At 39.4% G+C, this 26,465-nt stretch overlaps 2 protein-coding genes across 7 annotated transcripts in view; one reads left to right on the top strand and one right to left on the bottom strand.

Annotated features, from left to right (window-relative positions):
* Positions 1 to 20,336, bottom strand: part of CEP44 (centrosomal protein 44) — a 34,381-nt gene extending 14,045 nt beyond the window's left edge. For 2 of the 5 annotated variants that reach the window (XM_083367299.1, XM_083367298.1), the window contains exons 1-8: positions 20,089 to 20,336; positions 19,026 to 19,146; positions 17,284 to 17,431; positions 13,773 to 13,919; positions 13,020 to 13,127; positions 10,511 to 10,663; positions 9,626 to 9,835; positions 1,013 to 1,088 (exon numbers count right to left, since the gene is read on the bottom strand). In XM_083367299.1, the coding sequence (XP_083223425.1) occupies positions 1,013 to 1,088; positions 9,626 to 9,835; positions 10,511 to 10,663; positions 13,020 to 13,127; positions 13,773 to 13,919; positions 17,284 to 17,431; positions 19,026 to 19,114 (931 nt within the window). In that variant the 5' untranslated portion in view covers positions 19,115 to 19,146; positions 20,089 to 20,336. The remainder of the gene's footprint in view (positions 1 to 1,012; positions 1,089 to 9,625; positions 9,836 to 10,510; positions 10,664 to 13,019; positions 13,128 to 13,772; positions 13,920 to 17,283; positions 17,432 to 19,025; positions 19,147 to 20,088) is intronic. The other 3 variants (XM_083367301.1, XM_083367300.1, XM_083367302.1) reach the window with 3 other exon arrangements.
* Positions 20,337 to 20,527: 191 nt separating this feature from the next.
* FBXO8 (F-box protein 8) overlaps positions 20,528 to 26,465 on the top strand; it is a 46,422-nt gene continuing 40,484 nt past the window's right edge. Inside the window, exon 1 of one of the 2 annotated variants that reach the window (XM_083367304.1) lies at positions 20,528 to 20,760. The gene's annotated coding sequence lies outside the window, so the exon portion shown is untranslated. The remainder of the gene's footprint in view (positions 20,761 to 26,465) is intronic. The other variant, XM_083367303.1, reaches the window with a different exon arrangement.

Below are 26,465 nucleotides of genomic sequence, written 5' to 3'. Positions count from 1 at the left end.
ACTTCCACCTGTTGATAGGGCCCGCAACCTGGGTGTCCTCCTAGACTCGCAGCTCTCCCTGGAAGACCACATAGGAGCTGTGACCAAGGGGGCCTTCTCCCGGGTTCGACTAGTTCGCCAACTACGGCCTTATCTGGACCTGGATTCCTTACGTACAGTCACCCATGCCCTTGTGACCTCTCGCCTAGACTATTGTAACACTCTCTACATGGGGCTGCCCTTGAGATCCACTCGGAAGCTTCAACTGGTGCAAAGTGCGGCGGCACGGACACTCTTGGGAGCCTCCCGATACTCCCATATCACACCTCTCCTCCGTGCGCTGCACTGGCTTCCGGTTGCCTTCCGTGTGAAGTTCAAGGTGCTAACAATGACGTACAAAGCCCTACATGGCATGGGTCCGGACTACCTACGGGAGCTCCTTCTGCCAATGTCAGCACCCCACCGTCATGTGCGCTCCCACAGAGAGGGCCTCCTCAGGGTGCCACCGCTCAAGGAATGTCGGCTGGTGGCCCCCAGGGGGAGGGCATTCTCAGTAGGTGCGCCAGCCCTCTGGAACAGCTTACCAACCGAAATCCGGATGGCCCCTGACCTCCGTACCTTCCGTCGCGACTTAAAAACTTTCCTGTTCCAGCAGTCCGGCCTGGCATGATAGCGTTAATTGGGGTCCCAGTTTGTTTTCATTAGTGTTTCTTATTATTTTTATTGTTCAATCTGTATACATTCCTTCCTCTGTACACCGCCCCGAGTCCCTCGGGAGAAGGGCGGTTTATAAAAACTAATAAATAAATAAATAAATAAATAAATAAAAACATTGAAATAACTACAATCTAAATAGCAAGTCAACTTGCTAAATAACAATAAGGTAGTATTTAAAAAGTGACTACTCTATGTTACAGTAATTAAAATTCAGTTTGACTAAATTTCCATGCAATGTAGCATATTTAAATGAATAGCATTTTAGCAAAAAATAAATTAAAAAAACAGATTCAAGAAAGTTGCAACAAGTACTTACCAGAAGAAGATGGAGTCATGTTTCTGCTAGAAGAATTTTCTTCACTCATATTATTTAATTCTGTATCTAAATCAGCCTGAAATTGTAAAATATTTTACCATTAATAACTCTATAGTGGTATAATTGTTCTGTAAAACAAGTTATTTTGAAGTTTTCAGTCCTACTTCTGCAATAACTAAGCTACATTATAATCATTTTATAACATATTAGTAACATACTAAATAGCCTTAATTTTCAAAAATTATCATTAATTCAGGAATCACAGACTTAGGTGTATAAATCCAATCTTCCTATTTTACTGCAGTTACAGTAGCACAATCCATGAATAGGCACTATGTGATTAACATAATCTTCAAACCCTGAATTGAAACACTATCTAACCTGAGATAAAGTGATATTTTTGTAGATCATGTTTCAAATTGGAGTACATCAAATATAGTAACAACTGCATAGCTTATGTCTCCTTATCAGAAATTTTGTACTATACCATTGACTTTTGATCGTGTAAACATTCATGGACTAGATCTATTACTTTTTTCTATGTAAAAAACAGTTACTGGGATATTTTTGGTCTGAGTGCAAAATGCTTGCATTAAAAAAAAATAATTAAATCCCCAAATGTACTTTCATACAGTAAGAGAGCCAGGGGAGTATAATGGTTAAGATGGTAGACTAAGAACAGTGAGAAACAGCTTCTAATTCTCCCTCAGAATCCAGCTGAGACTCATTCTCTTCTAACAGTATCAGAGTCTGTGACCAGCTAACTGATAAACAAACTCTCTCTTGCAAAACCAATCAGACCCTGAAACCATGCAGGGCAAACACTAAGAAAAGCAACAATGATCCTATGCTGAACATGAAAATAATGCCTCTTGTTATACATTCTCTGGTTTAAATTTACAATTTTAAAATAATGTTTTGAAAAGCAGAAACCTACGTGTCATTTTATCATCACATTAGAAATGTATTAAAAATAAATTACTTAAAATAGAGAAATTTCAAATAATACAGGAAACTGTATTAACAATTAACAATTATGTTCATTAATATGAAGTAATAATAAATGTAAAAATAAGAGTAGCAGTTGGGACTTCCAGTGGCGACGCGACGCTGAAGACAGCCATCTCCAGGCTGTCCGCTCCGCAGCTTTGTTTGAACTGCTGAAAACAGCGCCGATCAGCTGTTTTAGTGGTTCGGAAGCCCCCTCCTCGGGAGAAGAGGAGGGGGTGAGGCCCCAGGTAGGGGTTGAGCTCTCCGGGGCCGCCTGAGCTTTTAGATCAGGCGGCTGAAGGATCGAGCCCCCCCGAAGCCTGGGTTTGCTCCGGGCTGCGCAGCGCTTCTGCTCCGTGCTTTTGGGAGCAGAACCAAGCGTTAGCAACCACCCCTGCCAGAAGGAAAGACTTTCGAGTGTGAAGAGGCAGGCAGAGCGGTACAGGAGGTCAAGGTGAAGTGGATTTTTGTTCTCTAGTTCAATGGACTTTATGGATTTTAAAAGTGAAAGTGCGTAGCAAGTGAAAGTGGGGAAAGATGGCGACTAAAACTTCTAAAGCTCTCCGAAGTGCGGGGGCTTCCCCGGTGCAACAGTCCTCGCTGCAAGCCTTACTTCCTCCTGCACCTGCTCCGGCACTGACGGTTAAGGATTTACAGGATGCTTTGGAAAAGCACTCACAACAAATATAAGATATTATAGATGAAAAGATGGAAAAGCTGGAGGAGAAGCTGGAGGAGAAGCTGGAAGAGAAGTTTACAGCAATGAGGGCAGACATCTTGCCTGCACCTGAAGGTGTGGCTGTATGTATTCAATGCTTGGATGAAAAAATGGAGGATCTTAGCCAAAAGAATTCCAGACTAGAAGCAAAAGTTTTAGAGAACGAAAATATAATGAATAAAATGGATGGAGACTTGACTCTGGTCCAGTACCACCAGATGGAGTTTGCTATCAGAATCAGAGGCTTAAAAGAGAATCCTAAAGAAGATTTAAAGCAGATAGTCTCTAAGGCTTTGGAAGTGGTACTGGGACAGCCAGCAGCTGAAATTGAGGGAAGTATAGACAAAATCTTTCGCGTGAATTCATGGATTGCAAGGCAGAGGAAGCTACCTAGAGATGTGGTGGTTTATTTTACAAAGAGAGCAATTAGGAATGAAGTTATCCAAGTTGCTTATGATACCAAGCTTGTGGTTGCCGAGCAAGAAGTTTTGGTTTTAAAAGAGATTCCTTCAAAAATTTTAAGGAGAAGGAAAGATTTTGCTTTTTTGGCACAGGAACGTAAGAAACGCGACATCAAGTTCAGATGGGAGATACCAGTGGGCATGGTGGTGATGCATGAAGGTACGAGACACCGTTTGGTCACAGTGATCCAGGCACGTGATTTTTATAGCAAAGTTTTAAAAGCAACCCCTCTACCACTTTTGGAATCTGCAAAGAAAAATGGCGAGGGAAAGCCTCAAGATGCTGAAGGAACACAGACAGATGAGAAAGTTACTGGAGGGGATCAAATTACAGTTTCATCAGAAGACGCTAGAGAGCAGAGGATGACCCGTGCCGCCTCGAGACGAGTGAGACAAGAGCAAGAGCAAGACCAGCAGAAAGTTATGGAACCTTCAAAGCGTACCTATAGCGAAGCTGTGGGAGGGGCGCGGCCTAAGGAAGTTAAGGGGATCATGGCAGGCGTGCTCCAGAAGCTTTGGGACGCCAAGGATGGCGACTAAGTTCCTAACTTGGAATGTCAATGGTTTAAATTCACCACAGAAGAGAAAGAAAGTTTTTCAATATTTAAAACAATTTAAGACTGATGTTATTTGCTTGCAAGAAACACATATTAGGGTTATGGACCAAAAGTACCTGTTGAACTCAAGGTTGGGTACGCAATTTATTGCTTCTGCAATGAATAAGAAAAATGGAGTGGTTATTTATGTCAAGAATACTCTGACAGCGGAACTAATAGAAGCAGATAAACAAGGAAGATACGTTATGATAGATCTGCTGTTAGAAGGCAAAAAAACACTTTTGGTTGGAGTGTATGCTCCTAATCAACAACAAGCTGACTTTTATAGATCACTACATAGTAAGGTTACCCAGATGGATTATAAATCTTTTATTTTTATGGGAGATTGGAATGGTGTCTTGGACGTACAACTGGACAAGTGTGGTTCTTTTAAACATGCCCCGAGCCATGCTAGATTGCCTAAATCTTTTTTTGAAATGAAGGATGATCTGGAATTGCGAGACATTTGGAGGGAAACACATTTACATGAAAAGGATTATACTTTATTTCTGATAGACACCAATCTTTTTCCAGGATTGATTTTATATTACTGACTAATGATTTTTTTTTCTAGGATTAAGAAGATAAAGATTTGTCCAAGAACTATATCTGACCATAGTCCAGTCTGGTTAGAGATTAATAAGGATAATAGAGATAGGCGCTCTTGGCGCTTAAATGAGAACTTGTTTAGAAATCAGAGTAATGTGGAAGAAAGTAAAAAACAGATGAAGGACTTTTTTGAAATTAATATGAATAAGGATACTTCTATGGACATGGTTTGGGACGCTAGTAAAGCTTATATGAGAGGGGTGTTAATATATATGAATAATAAATACAGACGTAACTTGGAAGTCAGGAGGAAAGAACTGGAGAATGAAATTAGGGAAAAAGAAAAGGCCCTAATTTTGAATCCATCGGATGTGAAGATAAAAGAGGTTATTAATTTGTTAAGAGGACAATTTGATAAGTTGATGGCTGATCAGGTGGCAACTAACTTACGGTTTGCTAGGCATAACACTTTTTGCAATGCCAATAAACCAGGTACAGTCATGGCCGAAATTGTGGGCACCCCAGAAATTTTTCCAGAAAATCAAGTATTTCTCACAGAAAAGTATTGCAGGAACACATGTTTTGCTATACACAGGTTTATTCCCTTTGTGTGTATTGGAACACAACAAAAAAGGGAGGAAAAAAAAGCAAATTGGACATAATGTCAAACAAAACTCCAAAAATGGGCCGGACAAAATTATTGGCACCCTTTCAAAATTGTGGGTAAACAAGATTGTTTCAACCATGTGATGCTCCTTTAAACTCACCTGGGGCAAGTAACAGGTATGGGCAATATAAAAATCACACCTGAAAGCAGATAAAAAGGAGAGAAGTTCACTTAGTCTTTGCATTGTGTGTCTGTGTGTGCCACACTAAGCACGGACAACAGAAAGAGGAGAAGAGAACTGTCTGAGGACTTGAGAACCAAAATTGTGGACAAATATCAACAATCTCAAGGTTACAAGTCCATCTCCAGAGATCTAGATTTGCCTTTGTCCACAGTGCACAACATTATCAAGAAGTTTGCAACCCATGGCACTGTAGCGAATCTCCCTGGTCGTGGACAGAAGAGAAAAATTGATGAAAGGTTGCAACGCAGGATAGTCCGGATGGTGGATAAGCAGCGCCAAACAAGTTCCAAAGGAATGCAAGCTGTCCTGCAGGCTCAGGGAGCATCAATGTCAGTGCAAACTATCCATCGACATGTAAATGAAATGAAACGCTATGGCAGGAGACCCAGGAGGACCCCACTGCTGACACAGAGACATAAAAAAGCAAGATTACAGTTTGCCAAAATGTACTCGAGTAAGCCAAAATCCTTCTGGGAAAATGTCTTGTGGACAGATGAGACCAAGATAGAGCTTTTTGGTAAAGCACATCATTCTACTGTTTACCGAAAATGAAATGTGGCCTACAAAGAAAAGAACACAGTACCTACAGTGAAATATGGTGGAGGTTCAATGATGTTTTGGGGTTGTTTTGCTGCCTCTGGCACTGGGTGCCTTGAATGTGTGCAAGGCATCATGAAATCTGAGGATTACCAAAGGATTTTGGGTCGTACTGTAGAGCCCAGTGTCAGAAAGCTGGGTTTGCGTCCGAGATCTTGGGTCTTCCAGCAGGCCAATGACCCCAAAGATACGTCAAAAAGCACCCAGAAATGGATGGCAAGAAAGCGCTGGAGAGTTCTGAAGTGGCCAGCAATGAGTCCAGATCTGAATCCCATTGAACACCTGTGGAGAGAACTTAAAATTGCTGTTGGGGAAAGGTGCCCTTCCAATAAGAGAGACCTGGAGCAGTTTGCAAAGGAAGAGTGGCCCAAAATTCCAGGTGAGAGGTGTAAGAAGCTTATTGATGGTTATAGGAAGCGACTGATTTCAGTTATTTTTTCCAAAGGGTGTGCAACCAAATATTAAGTTAAGGGTGCCAATAATTTTGTCCGGCCCATTTTTGGAGTTTTGTTTGACATTATGTCCAATTTGCTTTTTTTCCTCCCTTTTTTGGTTGTGTTCCAATACATACAAAGGGAATAAACCTGTGTATAGCAAAACATGTGTTCCTGCAATAATTTTCTGTGAGAAATACTTGATTTTCTGGAAAAATTTCTGGGGTGCCAACAATTTCGGCCATGACTGTAGATGGTTAACCTACAGGTTAAGGAAAAAGCAAAGGGCTTCTAACATAGATAAAATAGAACATAAAGGCAAGGTTGTGTATCAACAGGATCTTATTAAGGAAGCCTTTGTGGACTTTTATTCCAAATTATATGCTAAAGATAAGATTAATGAAACAGACATTGACGTATATCTGAGGAGTGCTAACATCCCGGTTCTTACACAAGAACAAAAGGAAGAGATTAATCAATTGATAACAGAAGAAGAAATTCTTTTAGCAATTAAGCAACTGAAGGTGGATAAAGCGCCAGGTACGGATGGACTGACTGCGGTCTATTACAAAAATCTACAATCGGAGGTGATAAAGCCATTAAGGGAATTGTTTCAGACAATTCAAAGGGGAGGAAGGGTGCCTCCGTCTTGGAGAACTGCTTTTATTTCCCTGATTCCGAAGGAAGATCAGGATGTTACTCAAGTAAGAAATTACAGACCAATATCACTTTTGAATACGGACTACAAGATATTTGTTAAGGTTTTAGCTAATAGATTGATGAGGGTTTTGCAACAGATGATCCATGGGGACCAAACTGGGTTTATTAGTGGTACACAAATGAAAAATAATGTGAGGCATATAGTTGACTTGGTGGAGTTTTTGGAAAGGAACAACCAGATCCCTGCGGCGTTGATCTTTTTAGATGCTGAAAAAGCTTTTGACCAACTGGATTGGCAATTTTTGATGAAAGTTTTAGATAAAATGAATTTTGGGGATAAATTTTTACAACCAATTAGGGCATTATATCAAAAACAAACTGCCCGAATAATAGTAAATAATAGTTTGACTGAAGTATGCAATATTGAAAAGGGCACAAGACAAGGGTGTCCGTTATCACCTTTATTATTTGTATTACCATTGGAGATATTATTGATTAAAATAAGGAATTCGGAAAAAATTAAGGGTATTCAAATTAGAGATCAGGATTATAGACTGAGGGCGTTTGCAGACGATCTGGTTGTTATGGTGACCCAGCCAGAAAATTCTGTTGTGGACCTGATGGAGATAATAATGCAATATGGGAAGGTTTCTGGATTTAAGGTTAATGTACAAAAAAACTAAAATATTAGCCAAAAATATGACAGCATCGCAAAAGGCCCTTTTAGAAGGGTTAACTGGATTTGAGATTGTTAAAAGGGTTAAATTTTGGGGGTGTATTTGTCACCCTCAAATGCAAAGTTATATAAAAATAATTATGAAAAGTTATGGGGAAAAATTCAAAAAGAATTGGAGAGTTGGGAAAAATTGCAATTTTCTTTGTTGGGAAGAATTGCAGCAGTGAAAATGAATGTCTTGCCTAAATTTCTATTTTTATTTCAAATGATACCTATTCTTAAAAAAGATTCAAATTTGGAGGAATGGCAACGGGGTATCAATAAATTTGTATGGGCAGGGAAAAGGCCACGAGTTAAACTTAAGATTATGCAGGATATGCGTGAAAGAGGTGGTCTTAAAATGCCCAACTTTAAATTATATTATGAAGCTGCTGCGTTGTCAGGGATAAGTGATTGGATTAATTTGACACAAGGGAGATTATTAAATCTTGAGGGCCACGACTTGTTATTTGGCTGGCATGCATATTTATTGTATGATAAGAAGGTAGATAATGTGTTTAAAGTGCATATTTTAAGACAGGCATTGCTGAGAGTTTGGAAAAAGTATAGACATAAGTTAAACTACAAGATACCGTTGTGGGCAATTCCGAAACATGCAACAGAAAACATAAATGTCGGCTTCAAACATGATGTGACTATGTACAAGGAGATCTTAAGTTTGGAGAGGAACGTATGGTGTTTGAAGCCGTATAATCTTTTACGAGATGAGAAGATTGTTCAAACTTGGTTTCAATATGGTCAATTACGGGCCAGGTGGAAAGAAGACCAGAAAATTGGTTTCTCAATGACTGATGAAAATTTGGTAAAGCAAATTAGAAATCAGGGTCCAGCACATATCAAACGGATATATCTTGCATTGATAGAAATCGACTCAGAAACAGAACTTGTTAAAGATTGTATGATAAAGTGGGCTCAGAATATTCAAGAAGTTATCACAATGGACACTTGGCAAAAGATCTGGGTGAGGAACGTAAAATTTACACAAGCTCAAAACTTAAGAGAGAACTTTTACAAAATGTTTTATAGGTGGCATTTAGATCCTAAAATGCTTGCAAGTATGTATCCAAACTATCAACCTAAATGTTGGAGATGTGGTGGCGAAGATGCAACGTATTTTCATATATGGTGGACCTGTAAAAAGGTTAAGGCTTTTTGGATTAAAATCTGGTGGAATATGCAGAAGATATTTAAGCAAAGGATAAAGTTTTGTCCGCAATTGTTCTTATTGGGCATAATTACAGATACTACTGTTGTGGACACCAAGTTGATGTTGAACTTAATTACAGCAGCAAGACTTTTAGTAGGTCAATATTGGAAGAAGGAGGAACTTCCGACTATAGAAGAATGGGCTCTAAAAGTTTGTGACCTGGCGGAAATGGCAAAGATTTCGGCTTATTTGAAAGATCATTCGCAACAACGTTATATTATGGAGTGGAAAAAGTGGATTGATTATATCCAGAACAAATATGGGACTAAAAAGTTTCACTTAGCATTTGAATAAGTTTTTTTCTTTTTTTTATGTGATATTAGTATTGCTTGTAGTCATTTCATATGAGCTAGAGTGCGATAGACTTAATAGTTTATTGTTGTTAGCATATGGTTGTTTATGATTGTTTTTTTGCTTTTATACCTTGTATTTAGCTCTGGGAAGTCGGGGAGGGGGGAGGGGGGAAGGGGGGGAGGGTTAGGGAGGGCTAGGAAGGGGTGGGCGGAGGGAGGGGGGGAGGGATTGTTAAAGATAAAATGTATTGTAAAACTTTTCAATAAAAAAAGAGTAGCAGTTGGAATAGAATTACAATTTTCAAAATTTATAATTGAAAAATATTTTAGAAGGTTGTCTTTGTAAAAGAAAGAACATTCTTTAGTTTTGATAACCTCATGACAGTATAAAAAAGGGAGAGTCTGTGCTATCTGAATTAATAGCTAAGCCAGATAACCTCTAAAAATAAAATGTAATACTAAATATTAGACTATTGTATTTCCAATTTTTAACAGAGAGGAAAGTACATAATAAAACATACTGTTTTAGAATGAAGCAACAGTTGTGTTTCAAGGAGGAGGACACGGCTCAAAAGATTATTCCACTCATTCTCTTCTATAACAATTTTCCCTTGTAGTTTCTTCTCTAAAGTCTTTAACTTTTTGTCCACACTGCTCAATAAATGAAACTTTTGCTGCAGTTCAGCAAGTTGACCTTTCAAGTCTTCTAATTCATTGTCCTTCTTTACAACCTGAAAATAACATAATTTTCATTCGCTGTAGTTATAGCACAAGTTTAGATTCTTACTAATTACATGAAACATGTAAAAACCTCCACATGAAATCAGAAAGCATATTTATAGTGCTTATTCATTCACTCACAGCACAAAAAACCTTAAGTAACAACAAGAAGACTGGTGTAAGTTCTAATAATTCACGTATAACCTGTTGACAGTACAGATTTGATTTTAGATCTGCTCTGTAGAAGCAAGCAGGATAGTTATCAAAACATTCATTTTCTGATATGCATTACCTGAAAGACATCAATGAAAGAAAAGTTTTATCTTTTCATTGATCTCATGGCTGAGTTACATTTGGGTGCAGTTGGACTTCCACAAGACAAAAGTGGACCAAGGGTGGAAAAGGGATTGATTTTGTCATATTTCATTCTTTCCTGCACCATAGGATTGCCTTGTCACAGTGGCAACACTTACAGAACTCTAGAAGCAATTCTTTATAATTATTCATTAGACATAATCAATTTGTTCAGTTTAGTATAGTAATGCAAAAGCTTTTTATCTAAATACCTTTATTCATATTAATGTTTATTCAATTATGATTTGTCTTCTAGTATTGCTACAAACATTGGTTTTCAAACGTCATTTTAACAAGCAGGAATTGGCCCAAGAAAATAAGAATGGTCTTACCTGCACATCTGTATTATCCAAGACATCAGTGTCATAATCCAAAACCTCAACCTTATTGACAACATAATCTTTCACTTCCTGCAGTGTTTCACTGATGAAATCTTCAGGGATATGCATGTTAGTTACATTTTTATGATGTTCTATTTGAGGTTCCTTTGCATGTAGAAGACCCCACCCAAAGTAATAGTAAAGAATTTATTAAACAAAATTATTGATTCAATTAAAAAAAATTTGATATAATGTATCTGTGGAATATATACCGTATTTTCCGGCGTATAAGATGACTTTTTAACCCATGAAAACCTTCTCAAAAGTCGGGGGTTGTCTTATACGCCGGGTGTTAGGGTTAGGGGCGGTTTTATTCTCCGATGTTACAGGAAAAACCAGAGACAACACCCCTCCACACATACACACACGCAGGCAATCTCGGCAGCTCATTGATGGGGGGGGAGGAAGGGGGAGAGAATCACAAAATTGCTGTTGTCAAGCCCTGCGGGCCCGACACTACACAGGGGGTCTCATTCCAAAAACAAGCCCTGCTTCACCTACTCACCCCCCTCCCCACTGCACATGGCTCGCTCCATGACCCGGCGCTCCGACAAACAAGGGAGGAGGTCGCCCGTAATCAGCAAGTCCGACTATCAGCTGATCGTCGGTTCCTGGCTCTGCAAACCCAACAACCAGCTGCTTCATGGCGTTTGCACGCGCCTGCATCACAGGGCTTTGCTGAGGACCCCGCAGGCACTCAGGAGGACAGCCCAGTCTGCCTTGCCATACAGGGAGCCTGGGCACTACAAAACATGCTAGCTGTTCCCTCGCCTGCCGACGGACCTGTGCCGGGACTGCATGCTATAGCCTGAGCGCTGGAGGCAAGGGCTGGCTGTTTTTCGTCGGTGTCAGATGGACGGGAGCCGGGGACTGCTGGACAGCGGCCCTGGGACGTGTGGACGAGCCTGCTGGAGCCAGATACGGATGGGGGGGGGGCAGTTGGTTGGAGAGGGATAGGCACACACTGGGAGCACGTTAGCGTTTTCACCCGGGTTGGGGTAGAGGGGGTTTGGAGAAGAGTCACCCAGGCTACTAACAGCAGCAAGGTTTACAACGCTGAAGTTGTCGAGAGTCGGAAGCATGTGGAGGTTAAAGAAACGCAGGCAGGCTCTGGATGCCGGAAGTGTACTTTGTACATTGCTAAGCACATTGTTTTGTGCTTTAGATTGTAAGCTGCCCTGAGTCTTCGGAGAAGGGCAGGATATAAATGGGATTTTTTTAAAAAAAATTGCGTCTTGGAGACAGGGAGGGCTGGGCAGGCAGGGAGGGAGAGAGAGCTGACCCACCCAATCCAAGCAGACTTTGTATGCAGTGGGGTGGTCTTATAGGGTGAGTATAGCCCAAACCCTATAATTTAACAGGAAAAGTAGGGGGTCGTCTTATACGCCCAGTCGTCTTATACGCCGGAAAATACGGTATGCACCGACATTCACTACAAATACTTGCTCTCCTTAATATTACACAGACAGGTAATCTCAAGCCTAAAGGACAAGATAGGCCATTTCCTTTTTTTTGATTCAACATCAGTCCCATTTGTATAATTGTGAGAATCGGTTTAAATTTCAGGTTCATAATTCAGTTTTACAGAGTATATGGTTAGTGATGGATATAATTTCTTAATATGCTTTCTTAAGAAATGTTATTTTTACTTTTATTTAAACAAAATCCATTCATAATTGAGAAATCTACTACCACCAAATATCTTATTCTGCTCATATTAGGGTTTGAAAAGCAGCCATCAAATAATACGCTAATAAAAGAGAGTCCATTTTAAAAATATCAATCATAATTGTTTCTTTTAATCTCTGTCTCTGCTGTATATTAATCAGAGTAAAATGGAATAGTAATGTCAATACTCCTAGGCAGCAATCTTTCTACGACTGTCCTCATTCAGTGAGAAATAATCCATTAGCAGACTGTTCATGTAAAATATGAGACAACAGAATTGTCAGATTTAGTGCTTTGGGGGAAAAAAAGAACATCAATAGATCTTTATTCTATCACCTCAATCATTGATTGATATACTGAAGGATTCTTTACACAGACTTCTTAAACAGATTAAGATGCAACACAGAACAGATCTATATTATGAACAGCCACTGATAATCCACCACTAATCGTAAAATATTATTTTGTCTTTTATTTTCATTTTTTATTATTGTTATTTTTAATACTTTGATTTGTAATGCTGGTCTATGACTGTAATAAAATTGATTGATTGATTACATTGTGAATATTTCAGTCATCTTACGGTACAAGGATGGAAAATTAAAAAAGAGATAAGATCAGTTTAGTAAGATAGCATAATGAAGTTCACATCCTCCCAGAACATTATTATTAACAATAAAGCTACTTATGTTGAAAACAGATAAAATATACAACAGTATATTTAAAAATGACATGTCTCATTTCTTAAGAAAAATATTTAATTCCTATACTAAAGAATATTGAATATTCCTACCTGCTGCAAATCCACAGTATTGATAGCTACAGTAACAGACTGATTAGAAAAACTTGTGTGGGATAAAGATTTAACCAAATGGGTTCTCTTTTCTGTTTGGGATTTTATCTATAAGATATAGAAAGCCAAAATCCAGAGTTAGGCTAAGAAATGTATTGTATGCAAAACAGAGTATATTTATTACATGACTGCTGAAATTCAGGATCTTTAGGTACATGATGGATCATACATAGTTCATATCAGTCATATCAATACGCTAATGGAATACCACTAGTCAGCAGATAGTATGGGAGGAAGGAGAACTATCTCTCCAAAAACTATTCTGGAAAATGAGATATTCTGACAATTTGGGAATAGGGAATTTTGGAGGAACCTATATGCAGAAGTGGAAACTTTCACATACAAAGCTATTGGTACAATAAACCTTTCTCATAAATTTGACTAAATTTACAACTAATTTAGTATTTATTGAAACCACTGCAATTTTAACTGCAACATGGATGTAGGAAATTGAAGAAATTAAATGAAAGAATGAAATAAATAAAATTGTAATGTTTCAAACATCGGAAAGAAAAAAAACTCTATAGTGTGTTTAGTAAGTAGCATATAAATTAAAAGATAGGCAATGATTTAATTAATAAAACATTAATAAAATATGAGTTATTAAAATACTTTGATATTAACCTCAAAAATGCAAATTTTTACATTAACTAGTTTTATCTTTAAAATGTTAACAAAATTAATTTTAAATACCTTATTCATGTTACAGAATTCTTTGTGCCTTTTATAAATGTAACTAATAATATCACAAACAATCTGTATTTTTCTTTCTGCAAAGCCATATTGAAGGAACTGTTGTTTTGACAAGACTGGTTTATACTGAAATTGATCACGAAGAAGCTGCAGAGAACAGATTTAAAAAAGGAATTTGTTTTCATAAAACTTTCATGTCTGTTCAGCTACAGTAGGTATTGGAAAGTTCCTTTTCATAAAATTCCAGAGGCTTGCTTCTTTCCGTGACCCCTTCTCTAACCCTCAATTTCTCTGAAGAAAAAAAAAATTGAGCATTTTTCTTTGAGCATAAAAAATAAATAACCAAAGAATTCTCTCTGTAGAGATTTTAGCTAGAGGACATCAGATAGTCATAATACAGACTAGATAAGAAATTCAACCCCTTCATGGATTACTGGCTTGTCGTGGCGAAGGGGCTTGCATAATTCAATGAAGTTATGAGATATGCTGTGCAGGGCCACCCAAGACGGACAAGTCATAGCAGAGAGTTCTGACAAAACGTGATCCACTGGAGGAGGAAATGGCAACCCACTCCAGTATCGTTGCCATGAAAAACCTATGGACAGTACCAAAAGGCAAAAAGATATGACGCTGGAAGATGAGCCCCTCAGGTCGGAAGGCGTCCAATATGCTACTGGGGAACAGCAGAGGGCTAGTATTAGTAGCACCAGAAAGAATGAAGCGACTGGGCCAAAGCCGAAAGGACGCTCAGCTGTGGATGTATCTGGTGGTGAAAGGAAAGTCCAATGCTGTAAAGATTTTTTCTCCATAGGAACCTGGAATGTAAAATCCATGAATCAAGGCAAGCTGGACGTGGTCAAACAAGAGATGACGAGACTGAGCATCAACATCTTAGGAATCAGCAAACTAAAATGGACAGGAATGGGTGAATTTAATTCAGATGACCATCAGGTATACTACTGCGGGCAAGAATCCCTCAGAAGAAATGGAGTAGCCTTCATAGTCAATAAAAGAGTAGGAAAAGCAATACTGGGATATAATCCCCAAAATGACAGAATGATCTCAGTTCGAATCCAAGGCAAACCATTCAATATCACAGTAGTCCAAGTCTATGCCCCACCCAACGGGGCTGAAGAGGATGAAATTGACCAGTTCTATGAAGCCCTACAGCACCTTATAGAACTAACACCAAAAAATTATGTCCTTATCATCATGGGAGATTGGAATGCTAAAGTAGGAAGCCAAAAGATAACCGGAATAACAGGTAAGTTTGGTCTTGGAGTACAAAATGAAGCAGGACACAGGTTGACAGAATTTTGTCAAGAGAATATGATGGCCATAGGAAACACTCTTTTCCAACAACCCAAGAGACGGCTCTACACAAGGACATCACCAGTCAACACAGAAATCAGATTGACTATGTGCTCTTCAGCCAAAGATGGAGAAGCTCTATACAGTCAGTAAAAACAAGACCAGGAGCTGACTGTGGCTCAGACATGAGCTTGGACGGAGGTTCACAACATTGTACAAGAAGTAGCAACTAAAACCATCCCAAAGAAAAAGAAATGCAAGAAAGCAAAATGGCTGTCTGAGGAAGCTTTGCAGATAGCTGAGGACAGGAGGGAAGCAAAAGGCAAGGGAGAAAAAGAAAGATACACCCAATTGAATGCAGAATTCCAGAGAAAAGCTGAAACAGATCAGAATGCCTTCTTAAATGAACAGTGCAAAGAAATAGAAGAAAACAATAGAATAGGGAGGACTAGAGATCTCTTCAAGAAAATTGGATTGATGAAGGGAACATTTCATGCAAAAATGGGCATGATAAAGGACCAAAATGGCAGGGACCTAACAGAGGCAGAAGAGATTAAGAAGAGGTGGCAAAATTACACAGAAGAACTATACAAGAATGAGCTTAACGTCCCTTACCTCAAGCCAGACATCCTAGAATGTGAAGTGAAATGGGCCTTAGGAAAGCTGAGCAACAACAAAGCTAGTGGAGGAAACAGTATTCCAGGTGAGCTATTCAAAATCTTAAAAGATGATGCAGTAAAAGTGCTACACTCAATTTGCCAGCAAATTTGGAAAACTCAACAGTGGCCACAGGATCAGTTTACATTCCAATTCCAAAGAAAGGCAGTGCCAAAGAATGTTCAAACTATCGCACCATTGCACTCATTTCACATGCTAGTAAAGTTATGCTTAAAATCCTACAAGCTAGACTCCAGCAGTATGTGGATCGAGAACTACCAGAAGTACAGGCAGGATTTCGAAGAGGCAGAGGAACTAGAGATCAAATTGCCAACATACACTGGATCATGGAGAAAGCTAGGGAATTCCAGAAAAACATCTACTTCTGTTTCATTGACTATGCTAAAGCCTTTGATAGTGTGGATCACAACAAACTGTGGCAAGTTCTTAAAAAGATGGGATTACCAGAGCATCTTATTTGTCTCTTGAGAAACCTATATGCGGGTCAAGAAGCAACAGTGAGAACTGGACACAGAACCACTGATTGGTTCAAAATTGGGAAAGGAGTCTGGCAAGGCTGTGTACTGTCACCCTGCCTGTTTAACTTATATGCAGAGCACATCATGAAAAAGGCAGGACTAGATGAATCAAAAGTTGGAATTAAGATTGCCAGGAGAAATATCAACAACCTAAGATATGCAGATGATACCACTCTAATAGCAGAAAGTGAAGAGGAACTAAAAAGCCTCTTGTTCCGAGTGAAGAAGGAGAGTGCAAAAGTTGGGTTGAAACGAAACATTAAGAAAACCAAGATCATGACATCCAGCCCTCTCAATTCCTGGCAAATAGATGGGGAAGAAATGGAAGTAGTGACAGCTTTTATTTTCCTGGGCTCCAAGATCACCACAGATGAGGACTGCAGCCAAGAAATTAAAAGACGCTTGCTCCTGGGGAGGAAAGCCATGGCAAATCTAGACAGCACACTAAAAAGCAGAGACATCACCCTGCCAACAAAAGTGCGTATAGTCAAGGCTATGGTCTTCCCAGTTGCAATGTATGGCTGTGAAAGTTGGACCATAAGAAAGGCTGAGTGCAAAAGAATTGAGAGATCAACCCTGACTGTTCTTTAGAAAGTCAGATCCTGAAATTGAAACTCAAATTCTTTCGCCACCTAATGAGAAGAAAGAACTCACTGGAGAAGAGCCTAAAGCTGGGAAAGATTGAGGGTAAGAGAAAAAGGGGACGACAGAGAATGAGGTGGCTGGATGGAGTCACTAAAGCAATAGGCGTGAGCCTAAATGGACTCCAGAAGATGGTAGAGGACAGGAAGGCCTGGAGGAACGTTGTCCATGGGGTCGCAATGGGTCGGACACTACTTCACAACTAACACAACGAAGAAATTTAAAGTTAGTAGTCTTATAATACTATGCCATAATGCAGTAAAATTTAAATCAATGTTTAAATTTCAGGGTATAATGACACTTTTACTTCTTCATTACTATTAATGGTAACATTGCCACATTAGCATATTTAAGATATATACCTTATACATGGCATCAACAAAACGTGAATCATTCTTTGCTGTAAGTTCCATCCCTGATTCCATTACAAGTTCTGCAATATATGTTGAGAACGATGTGAAACAGTAGCTAATGATTGGTAAAAACACAGATGGATCACCCTTTGCCAATCTGTAATGGTGAGAAAAACTAGATAAGAAATTACTGATAATTCAAAACCTTGCATCACAGTAGTTTTATTTCTATACTTCTGAAACACTGTCAGGAAACCATGGCTACATTTAATTAAGACTATTTTATAATTAATTTTTTTTCCAGAATCATTAATCTGCATTTTTGGGACTAAGTGTATAATTACTCTTTAACATGTAAAAACAACAAAACTGAAACAGGGTAGTTTTCTTAAGCTTTTCCTAAAATAGGACTGGATTTATTTTTTAACTTTAGACAAAACATTCACTGCCTAGATAATATAGTTTAAGTTTTATTAAAAGGATGCAAAAAGTACTTTTTATATGGAGACAGATGTTACAACAACAAATCACTATGCACTTCAATATGTGCTTTAACCTGTTTTAAATACTGTATTCTGAATTTCATTGAAATTTAAGTCATAAATAAAATGGTAGGAATCTGTTTAAACAATAATAATCACCAGTTTAAAAATCATCTAGCAGTTAATGTAATCTTAGCTAAATATTTATTGAAAAAATGCTATGGCATGGAAACAAATTACCTATTTTATTATGATTCATTTATAAGTAAATGGGATAAACCTGGTAGAACAATTTTTTTCACTTTACAAATACACAGAGATCAAAGGAACTACCAAAGTCCAACCCTGCTTAGACTCCATCAACTTTAACATACAGTGTTTATTTCAATAGTTATTTCTTATTTAATTTTCTAATTATAAGCCACCAGAGTAGACAGAAAATTTGCTTATTGGTAAAATTATTTCTGTTTAAAAAGTACAGAGTTTTCTTCTGCACTGGAATGGGCTGACTTGGTGAGGCCAACTTGGTGTGGCCAGCTCACTACTGTCACTTCTGCCAACTCATTATTGCCAAGTCATTGCAGGACAACTCAACAGGGCCAATTCGCTAGGGGGACAACTTGCCAGGGAGAGCCAGGTGGGTGAACGAGCAGATGGGAAGAGTGCAGAGCAGCAGCAGCTGGGGGCTTCCTATTTTCACACACACACCCCAGCACTGCACCAAGCCATTCAGAGTTTGGGCTATTCAGGGATGGCAGGGAGGTGGCAGAGAACGGATGCATCCCATTTTCACACACCCCTGGGCCATTTGGCAGAAGTTGCAGTCTTTGGGCCATTTGGGGGTGGTGGCAGTGGGTGGGGCAAGCAACTTTTCTTGCACAAAGTTTCCATTAAATCAGATTCTCTGGAAACAAAGTAAAACAAAGAGTAATACAGATGATATAATTTATCATTTAACAATGAATGTACCCAAAAGTTCCTTTTCCTGTCCTAAGAATGATGCAGCAAACCATCTTCCCATCATTTATTTTTAGATCAATGTCACATAATGTTACTTCTTTCATCCAAAAAATTCCAGAGGAAAACCTTAAACAAGTCATATGTTTCCATTCTAGTTTGTTTTGATCAGAAGAGACTGATTTGCTATATTCAGATAATACTGTACATTATTTAAAAACAAAGAATAGATTGCTGAGCAAAAAAATTCAATCGGTGATTCACCAAGCCACATTTATACCACAAATTAGCTATTAACATGCTTCCACTTACCCCATATAATCCACATCGCTAGGATAATTTATAACCCGAAGTTTTTGTTCTATTTTATGCAAGTTTCCTTTTAAGTCTCCTGTAGCCATGGTATAATTATTCTTTTAATTACAATACTTGCCTAGAAAGCAGAATAATTTTGTATTACAAACTTTATTTATTTACTCATTCATCTATCAGGTTCAACTAACTCTAAGTACAAGACATTCATAAAATCAACACAAGTAAAATAACCATACAATCCAAAATTCTGCAAAGCATTGTTCCATGACATGTGGGACATTACAGAAAATAGTTCTAATTCCCATTTCTTTCATCTCACAACTTTATTTCACAAACCTTCGCATAAGAGACAATCAAATCAGACAGGATAGTTCTATCTAGAGAAAGTAGTTCTGAAGTCAAACCATGTAGGTGTTTAAAAATTAAAAGCATCACTTTGAATTGCACCCAGATGTTTACTGGAAATCACTTCAGTGTCTCCTACACTGGAATTGTACAATTTTAGCTGTTCTCACTTTCAGCATGAAGACTATTTAATACAGTACTAAATGGCCTTTGAGTTATCTTCAAAGGCAGGCCCATATAAAGTAGATACTCCCAGTAATTGACAAGGCAAGCCACTAATATATAAACAGAGCAAATCCCACTCTCTTCTGATACTGATGATGTTACCTAGTTTGGTAATGAAATGTCACTGCTTATTTTAAAAAAGGGAAGTATTGCATGCATTCGTTGGTAGGAAAAAAGACCAAAGTTGGATAGCCAAACTCCAAATAGTTTGGTTCCTAACAAATTTCATGAAAGTGATCCCACACTGGGCAGGAAGAGGAAAGAGAGAAGAAGTTAAGACTGTACCCGCTTGTTTCCATTTACTTGATTAGGGAAAGCAACTGAACTTGTTTGCTTGCAGACGTTTCACTAGGTAACATTATCAGAGTTAGTTGGGAGAAACCCCACTCCCTACTAGCACTGACGATGTTACCTAGTTTGGGTAATGAAACGTCTGCAAGAAAACAGTCAGCCTTAGGGGGCATAATTTCAACCCTTTATCGATACTTACCTAGGATGCGTCTCCCGGACAGTCAGAGAAACTGGCGAACTTGTCAAGGACCTGCCAAGGAGGGCGTTTGAAGGCGGCCAGGGGTGGCTTCTGCCGTTGAGGCTCAATCCAGCCGCTTCGATCTGAAGAAGGCTAGACCCGCCTTTTCCTGGCGCGCCGGGCTGCGTTTCCACCTCCACACTGAGCGGCAGTTTAAGCGCTCCCGCGGGCAGCCAAAGCTAGTTTTTGTTTCAGGTCCACAGACTCCTGACTCCTTTATTCCAACCCCTGTTTAGAAACGCACGCCCTAGCAGAGACTTCTCCGGGGGGATCTCAAAAGGGGAAAACAATATCGCCTCCGTGATTGCTTCGGTTCCCCTGATCGAAAGTGTCGAAGCAGATCTACAGAGAATTTCCCCGCGCCTCAAGATCCTATGTGTCACTTCCGGTAAAAACAGATGCAACGGCCGTTGCTCTAGTAGCCGCCAGGAGATCGAAAGTGAGTCTGCGGGAGCGGGCGCGGATGAGGTGACGACTCACGTTTGTGCGCATGGAACCGGAAGCCCTCTGGGAAGCTGGCTTGCTCCAACGGCTGCCAGAAACTGCGTGACTCCGCGCTCCCTTGTTTCGCAGGCTCGCACCCGACTGGAAGCCGAGTCGTCGCGGCGGCGGTTGGAACCTCAGCTCGTACAGGTAATGTGGGTCAATATCCAGGCGAGAACTGGCCTTGAGGGCTTTTTATAACGGTTGATCTCGGCTAGATCATATTTGAGACCAATCCTCAACTAAAGGTGGCACTGTCTGTTCCTTTTTCTTCCACTCCTGTAGGAAATTAAACAGCAGTTGGAAACAGGTGTAAGATGCTGTTTGTGTCTCCATAGTAGTATGAGTGTGTCAGTACTCTTGACAGGGTACATTTCCTAATTGTAAGATGTTGGCTTTTAAAATAGTTTCCACATTTCACCTACGATGTACATCATTCATAGATGTGGACCATGGCAATTTCAGATTGGAATGTAAGAGGCATAAAGGATGGAAATGGGTGAAGTGAAAGAAAAATATATGCATGTTTGAAACGGTGATTAAAAAGGAAAAAAATATGAATCAGTATATGAATATGTTCAAAGCAAGACTGGCTTGCAAGGATACAAAGGATGGCAGTAGAAACAACGAAGTTTGTGTAAGCAATATTTAATTATTTCCCTTTATTTCATGTTGTTAATTTGCTTTGCTTTTTATTTCACTTATATGCCATATTATCAATTATTTCAGACATTTTATTTTAAAAAATAGTTTTTGAAGGCCATTTTTTAAAAACGAAATGCTTCAAAAGTATTTGAAGGAGCACTCCAGCAGACGTTTTTGAAAGAATTCTAAGCGTGCAGACAAGATTTTATTACAAATTGGATTTCTAGTTTTTTAATACTGTATATCAAGATTACTTTGAGATTCATATGCTTCTGTAATTATGCATTTTTGTGATTCCCATAAATTCATCATCAGCACATTTAGGGCCACATAGGCAACGTTTTTCTGTTGTTACTGATAATTCATAAAATCTGAACAGTTCTTCATTCTTGGATAATTAAATACTGCAGTCTAAAATATGCACAGTATAAATTATTTTCCCATTATAGTACTTAGCTGGCACTGTATACACACAAAATATTTCTCTTAGGCTTTTGTGTACTACCTTTGTTGTCTGAAATTGATATGCAGGTTCTGAGGTTTTGATTGGTAAAAAATACAGGAAACTAGAAGTTGCCTTCAAGCTTTACGTTTTTATTCAGCTGAACAAAAGACGGGCTCCTCTAAAAGAGAGCAGCAGTTAAAGACAAGAAATCCTTGTATTTATTCTTTCTGGCTACATAAACAAGCCACCAAGCAAAGCTGACACACATACGATAAAGATTTCACCCAATAAGTCTGGCATACTGTAGATAAGAGAAAAGAAATAACTAAACATGTTCCCTTTTGGGTGTTTCCCTAAAGATATCGTATGTTCTCGGGTGGGTTAGGACATTGGGTGTTTTCCTTGCTGGCCTTTCATGACCCTGCATCTAGGACTTTGCAAGAGCCCAAAGACAGCAGGGCCATCTGCACATTCACAATTGATATTTCCCATACTGTCCCCTAATTCCGGGTTAACAAAATAGTATATTTAGATATAAGAGACCTTTGAACTTCAATAGTTAGAAAAATGGATTGAACTAGGTCAGTGATGGCGAACCTTTTAGAGACCGAGTGTCCAAACCGCAACCCAAAACCCACTTATTTATTGCAAAGTGCCAGGGGCGCATCAGCATTATGGTGCCCTGGGGGGGGCAGGGAGGCTCCTCTGAGTGCCACCTCTGGCACGCAAAAACCAGAGGCACAAAAATGGGCCACTGTGCTGCAAGGCGCCGATACAAGGCGCTGCACCACGCAAGAATGGGGCAGGGGTAGTGAGTATCACACAGGCACTAGCCCCACCCCATTTGCAGCGCATGCATGCTCACAGCCCCGCGCACGCACGCATGTAAAATGCTTCCCCCTCCCTTTTCTTCCAGTCCGCCAATCGACAATGGTTGGTGACCTCTGCTCTACCATCTCTACTTGAGTTTGCTAGTCAGCCACTTCGTCTCCTTTGTGTTGGGCAGGGCTCCTGCTCCGGGCAGTGGTTGCAACCTGATGGACCTGCTCCTGCCGGCAGTGGCGTGTGTGCCAACAGAGAGGGCTCTGAGTGCTACCTCTGGCACATGTGCCATAGGTTCGCCACCACTGGACTAGGTTCATGAAGATCAGTTGATGGCTTTAGGCCAACTATTCTCCAAAGCCTACAAGACAGGTTTTTTTTAGAAAGAAGTATTGTCAATCTGGGCTGTTAGTTTGATTTCCAAGCTTGGCGATTTGGCTACAAATGTTTTGTCTCCGTTCTGGGGAGCCATCTTCAGTGTGCTTTGAATTGTGTTCATCTGTCAGAACATTGGCCTTTAAATACCTTTTGTATAATGTAAATTGGTGTGGGTGTTATTTGCTATGGCTTTCCTCCCCAGGAGCAAGCGTCTTAATTTCTTGGTTGCGGTCCCCATCCGAGGTGATCTTGGAGCCCAGAAAAATAAAATCTGTCACTACCTCCATTTCTTCCCCATCTATTTGCCAGGAATTGAGAGGGCCGGATGCCATGATCTTGGTTTTCTTAATGTTGAGTTTCAAGCCCACTTTTGCACTCTCCTTCTTCACCCGCATCAAGAGGCTCTTTAGTTCCTCTTCACTTTCTGCCATTAGAGTGGTATCATCTGCATACCTTAGGTTGTTGATATTTCTCCCAGCAATCTTAATTCCAACTTTTGATTCATCTAGCCCTGCCTTTCTCATGATGTGCTCTGCATATAAGTTAAATAGGCAGGGCGACAGTATACAGCCTTACTGGACTGCTTTCCCAATTTTGAACCAATCAGTGGTTCTGTGTCCAGTTCTCACTGTTGCTTCTTGACCCACATATAGGTTTCTCAAGACACAAATAAGATGGTCTGGTACTCCCATCTCTTTATGAACTTGCCACAATTTGTTTTTATCCACACAAAGGCTTTAGCATAGTCAATGAAGCAGAAGTAGATGTTTTTCTGGAACTCCCTAGCTTTCTCCATGATCCAGCGTATGTTGGCAATTTGATCTCTAGTTCCTCTGCCTCTTCGAAATCCTGCCTGTACTTCTGGTAGTTCTCGATCCACATACTGCTGGAGTCTAGCTTGTAGGATTTTAAGCATAACTTTACTATATAGTTATATAGTCACCATAGTTATAGTTCTTATATAGTTCTTCTGTGTAGTTTTGCCAACTCTTCTTAATCTCTTCTGCCTCTGTTAGGTCCCTGCCATTTTGGTCCTTTGCATGAAACGTTCCCTTCATATGTCCAATTTTCTTGAAGGATCTCTGGTCCTCCCTATTCTATTGTTTTCTTCTATTTCTTTGCACTGTTCATTTAAGAAGGCATTCTTATCTCTTCTAGCTATTCTCTGGAATTCTACATTCAATTGGGTGTATCTTTCTTCCTTGGCTTTCACTTCCCTTCTTTGCTCAGCTATTTGCAAAGCAGTTGGTACATTGGGTCAATGTGTCTGTTTATTGACTTGGTGGAGAACTAGGCTTCGAGGAATTCTCTTTCTCCCTTTGATTTTGCTTGGGTTACTACTGTGGTCCTAGTTAGAACAAACTTGAGTCCTTCTGTGTCTTTGTGTAGGGACATGAGGTCGTGTCTTTTGATAGCCAAGAAGTGTTTATGCAGTCTGATAGGTAGCTTTCTTCCCATTTGGCTCACATAATTCTTTTCACAGTTGCTGCACTGAATTCAGTATATGACACCTGATCTTTGGTTTGTTTCTGTCTGCTTCTTAGGTTTTGATAGGGTCTGTCTGATAGTTGAGGCTAGTTTGTGGGCTACTGTGAGGTCATGTTGGCATAGTAGTCTTGCTGTCATCTCTGAAACAATTTGTACATAAGGAATTGTGATTTGTCAGGTCGTTGTTGTTTCTGTTGTAGTTGTGTTGCTTTGGGTGTTTGTATTGTTTGTGTCTAGTGATCTCTGGATGAAGTTTCTTGGGTATCCGTTTCTAATACTTTGTATAAGTGTTTTTGTTCTGCTGATCTGGCTTCAGTTGTAATGGGATTCTGATCTCCTGAACAGTGTTCTGACATAGCTTTGTTTGTGGCTTTTGGGGTAGTTGAGGATTTGATTTGTATGAGTTGCCTTCCTGTACACGGATGTTAGAAATTAGCCTTTGGTGGTTCTGGTTACAAGGATCTCCAGGAATAGCAGTTCATTGTTACTCTTGGTTTCTATTGTAAATCAGATGTTTGTGAAGACGTTGATTCTTTAGTAGGTTTGGTCAACCTGGTTGTGCTTGATTATCACGAAGGTGTCATCCACATAACATACCCATAGCTTGGGGTTTATTTGTGGAAGTACAACTTTTTCAATCTTCTGCATGATCATTTCTGAGACCAGGCCAGATATAGGAGATCTCATAAGCAGTCCCTTCAGTTGTTCATAGATCTGTCTGTCAAATTTGAAGTAGGTGGTTAAACATAGCTGGAGGAGTTCACATGTGTTTTCTGTTGTGAGTGGTCCTCTTGGTAGTTGTGTGTTGTCCAGTAATTCTTTGATGAGATCAATTGCTAGTTTTAGATCTACTGATGTGAATAATGCATTAACTTTGAATGATATTGTTTCATCTTTGTCAATATGTAAGTGTTTGAGCTTTGTCCAGAAATTGCGTTGTTTATTGGGCAATTCCATCAGTAGACACATTGATCTACAACCAGCCTACGAACCCCTCAAAATCCAAATCAACCACACAGCCAACCAGAGACAGCACCAACCCTCAACCAACCCATTCAAGTCCCTCCCAGCACACCTCCCAATGACCCTCACCTGATATAACCTCCCTATCACAAGATCCTCACTTGACACACCCACACCTGACCCATCACAAGACCTACTGACCACACAAAGCCCTTATAAACAGAAGAACACTGACATCCCCTAAACTCCACAAAGATGTTACCTAATGTTGTAATGAAACATTCGGAAACCAACCTGCAAGCTCGCCCTCATTTTGGAATGTTTCAAGCTTCAAAATATTTCCAAAAGGACTAAAACATTTTAAATGCAGCATAACATTCCATCCTCTAAAAGGACTATTTTACGTTCAAAATGTTTCCCATGACAGCAGTGAAAACCTACTTCACTTAGTACTTGATACATGCAAAACATATTAGCAATCAAGAAATTTGTTTGTCTTAGTTTCATTAAAATATGGGTCCACTGTTTCCTGAACAAAGTTTACTTCAGAACTGTAAATGAGAATATTAGATATTATAGAATTCACAAGTTGTGAAACAAGAAAAATATTGAAAGAACAAAGGCTTATTTTCTTTCCCATGAATGCATTATATTTTTAGCTGTTGAAGTCAGATTCCTCACGCTGTTTCTTAATTATTTTGGTAATGAATGAACCACTGATCTAATTTCATTTTTTTGGTACTAGAAGTGCTTGTAAGTAAAGAATATCTTATAAATTATCCTGGATGCTGACATCTCTATTGCGTTTACTTATTCGATTTTCCTTTTATCTCAATTGAGTTGATTATTATCTGTGCAATGCTTACTTTAGCATACCAATTCAAGGTTTCTAAATTCAGAGATTGTTTGAAAGATGTTCCTTGTTTTTCCATGCCTGTTTTTATCTTCAGTTACTTTACAGATGTTTTTGTAATACTGTTTCTTGCCTCTTCTAATAGCCTCTAAAACAGTGATAGCGAACCTTTTAGACACTGAGTGTCCAAAACCCACCCTGCCTGCTCCGCCCCAGGCCACCTACTGCCTGCACGGCCCACCACAACAGATTGCCCAGGTG

This window comes from Vipera ursinii (assembly GCF_947247035.1).
Source record: "Vipera ursinii genome assembly, chromosome: 7".
Taxonomy (NCBI): Eukaryota; Metazoa; Chordata; class Lepidosauria; order Squamata; family Viperidae; genus Vipera; species Vipera ursinii.
The sequence above is the reverse complement of the archived record's forward strand: the minus strand, read 5'-3'. Positions and strand labels throughout refer to the sequence as shown.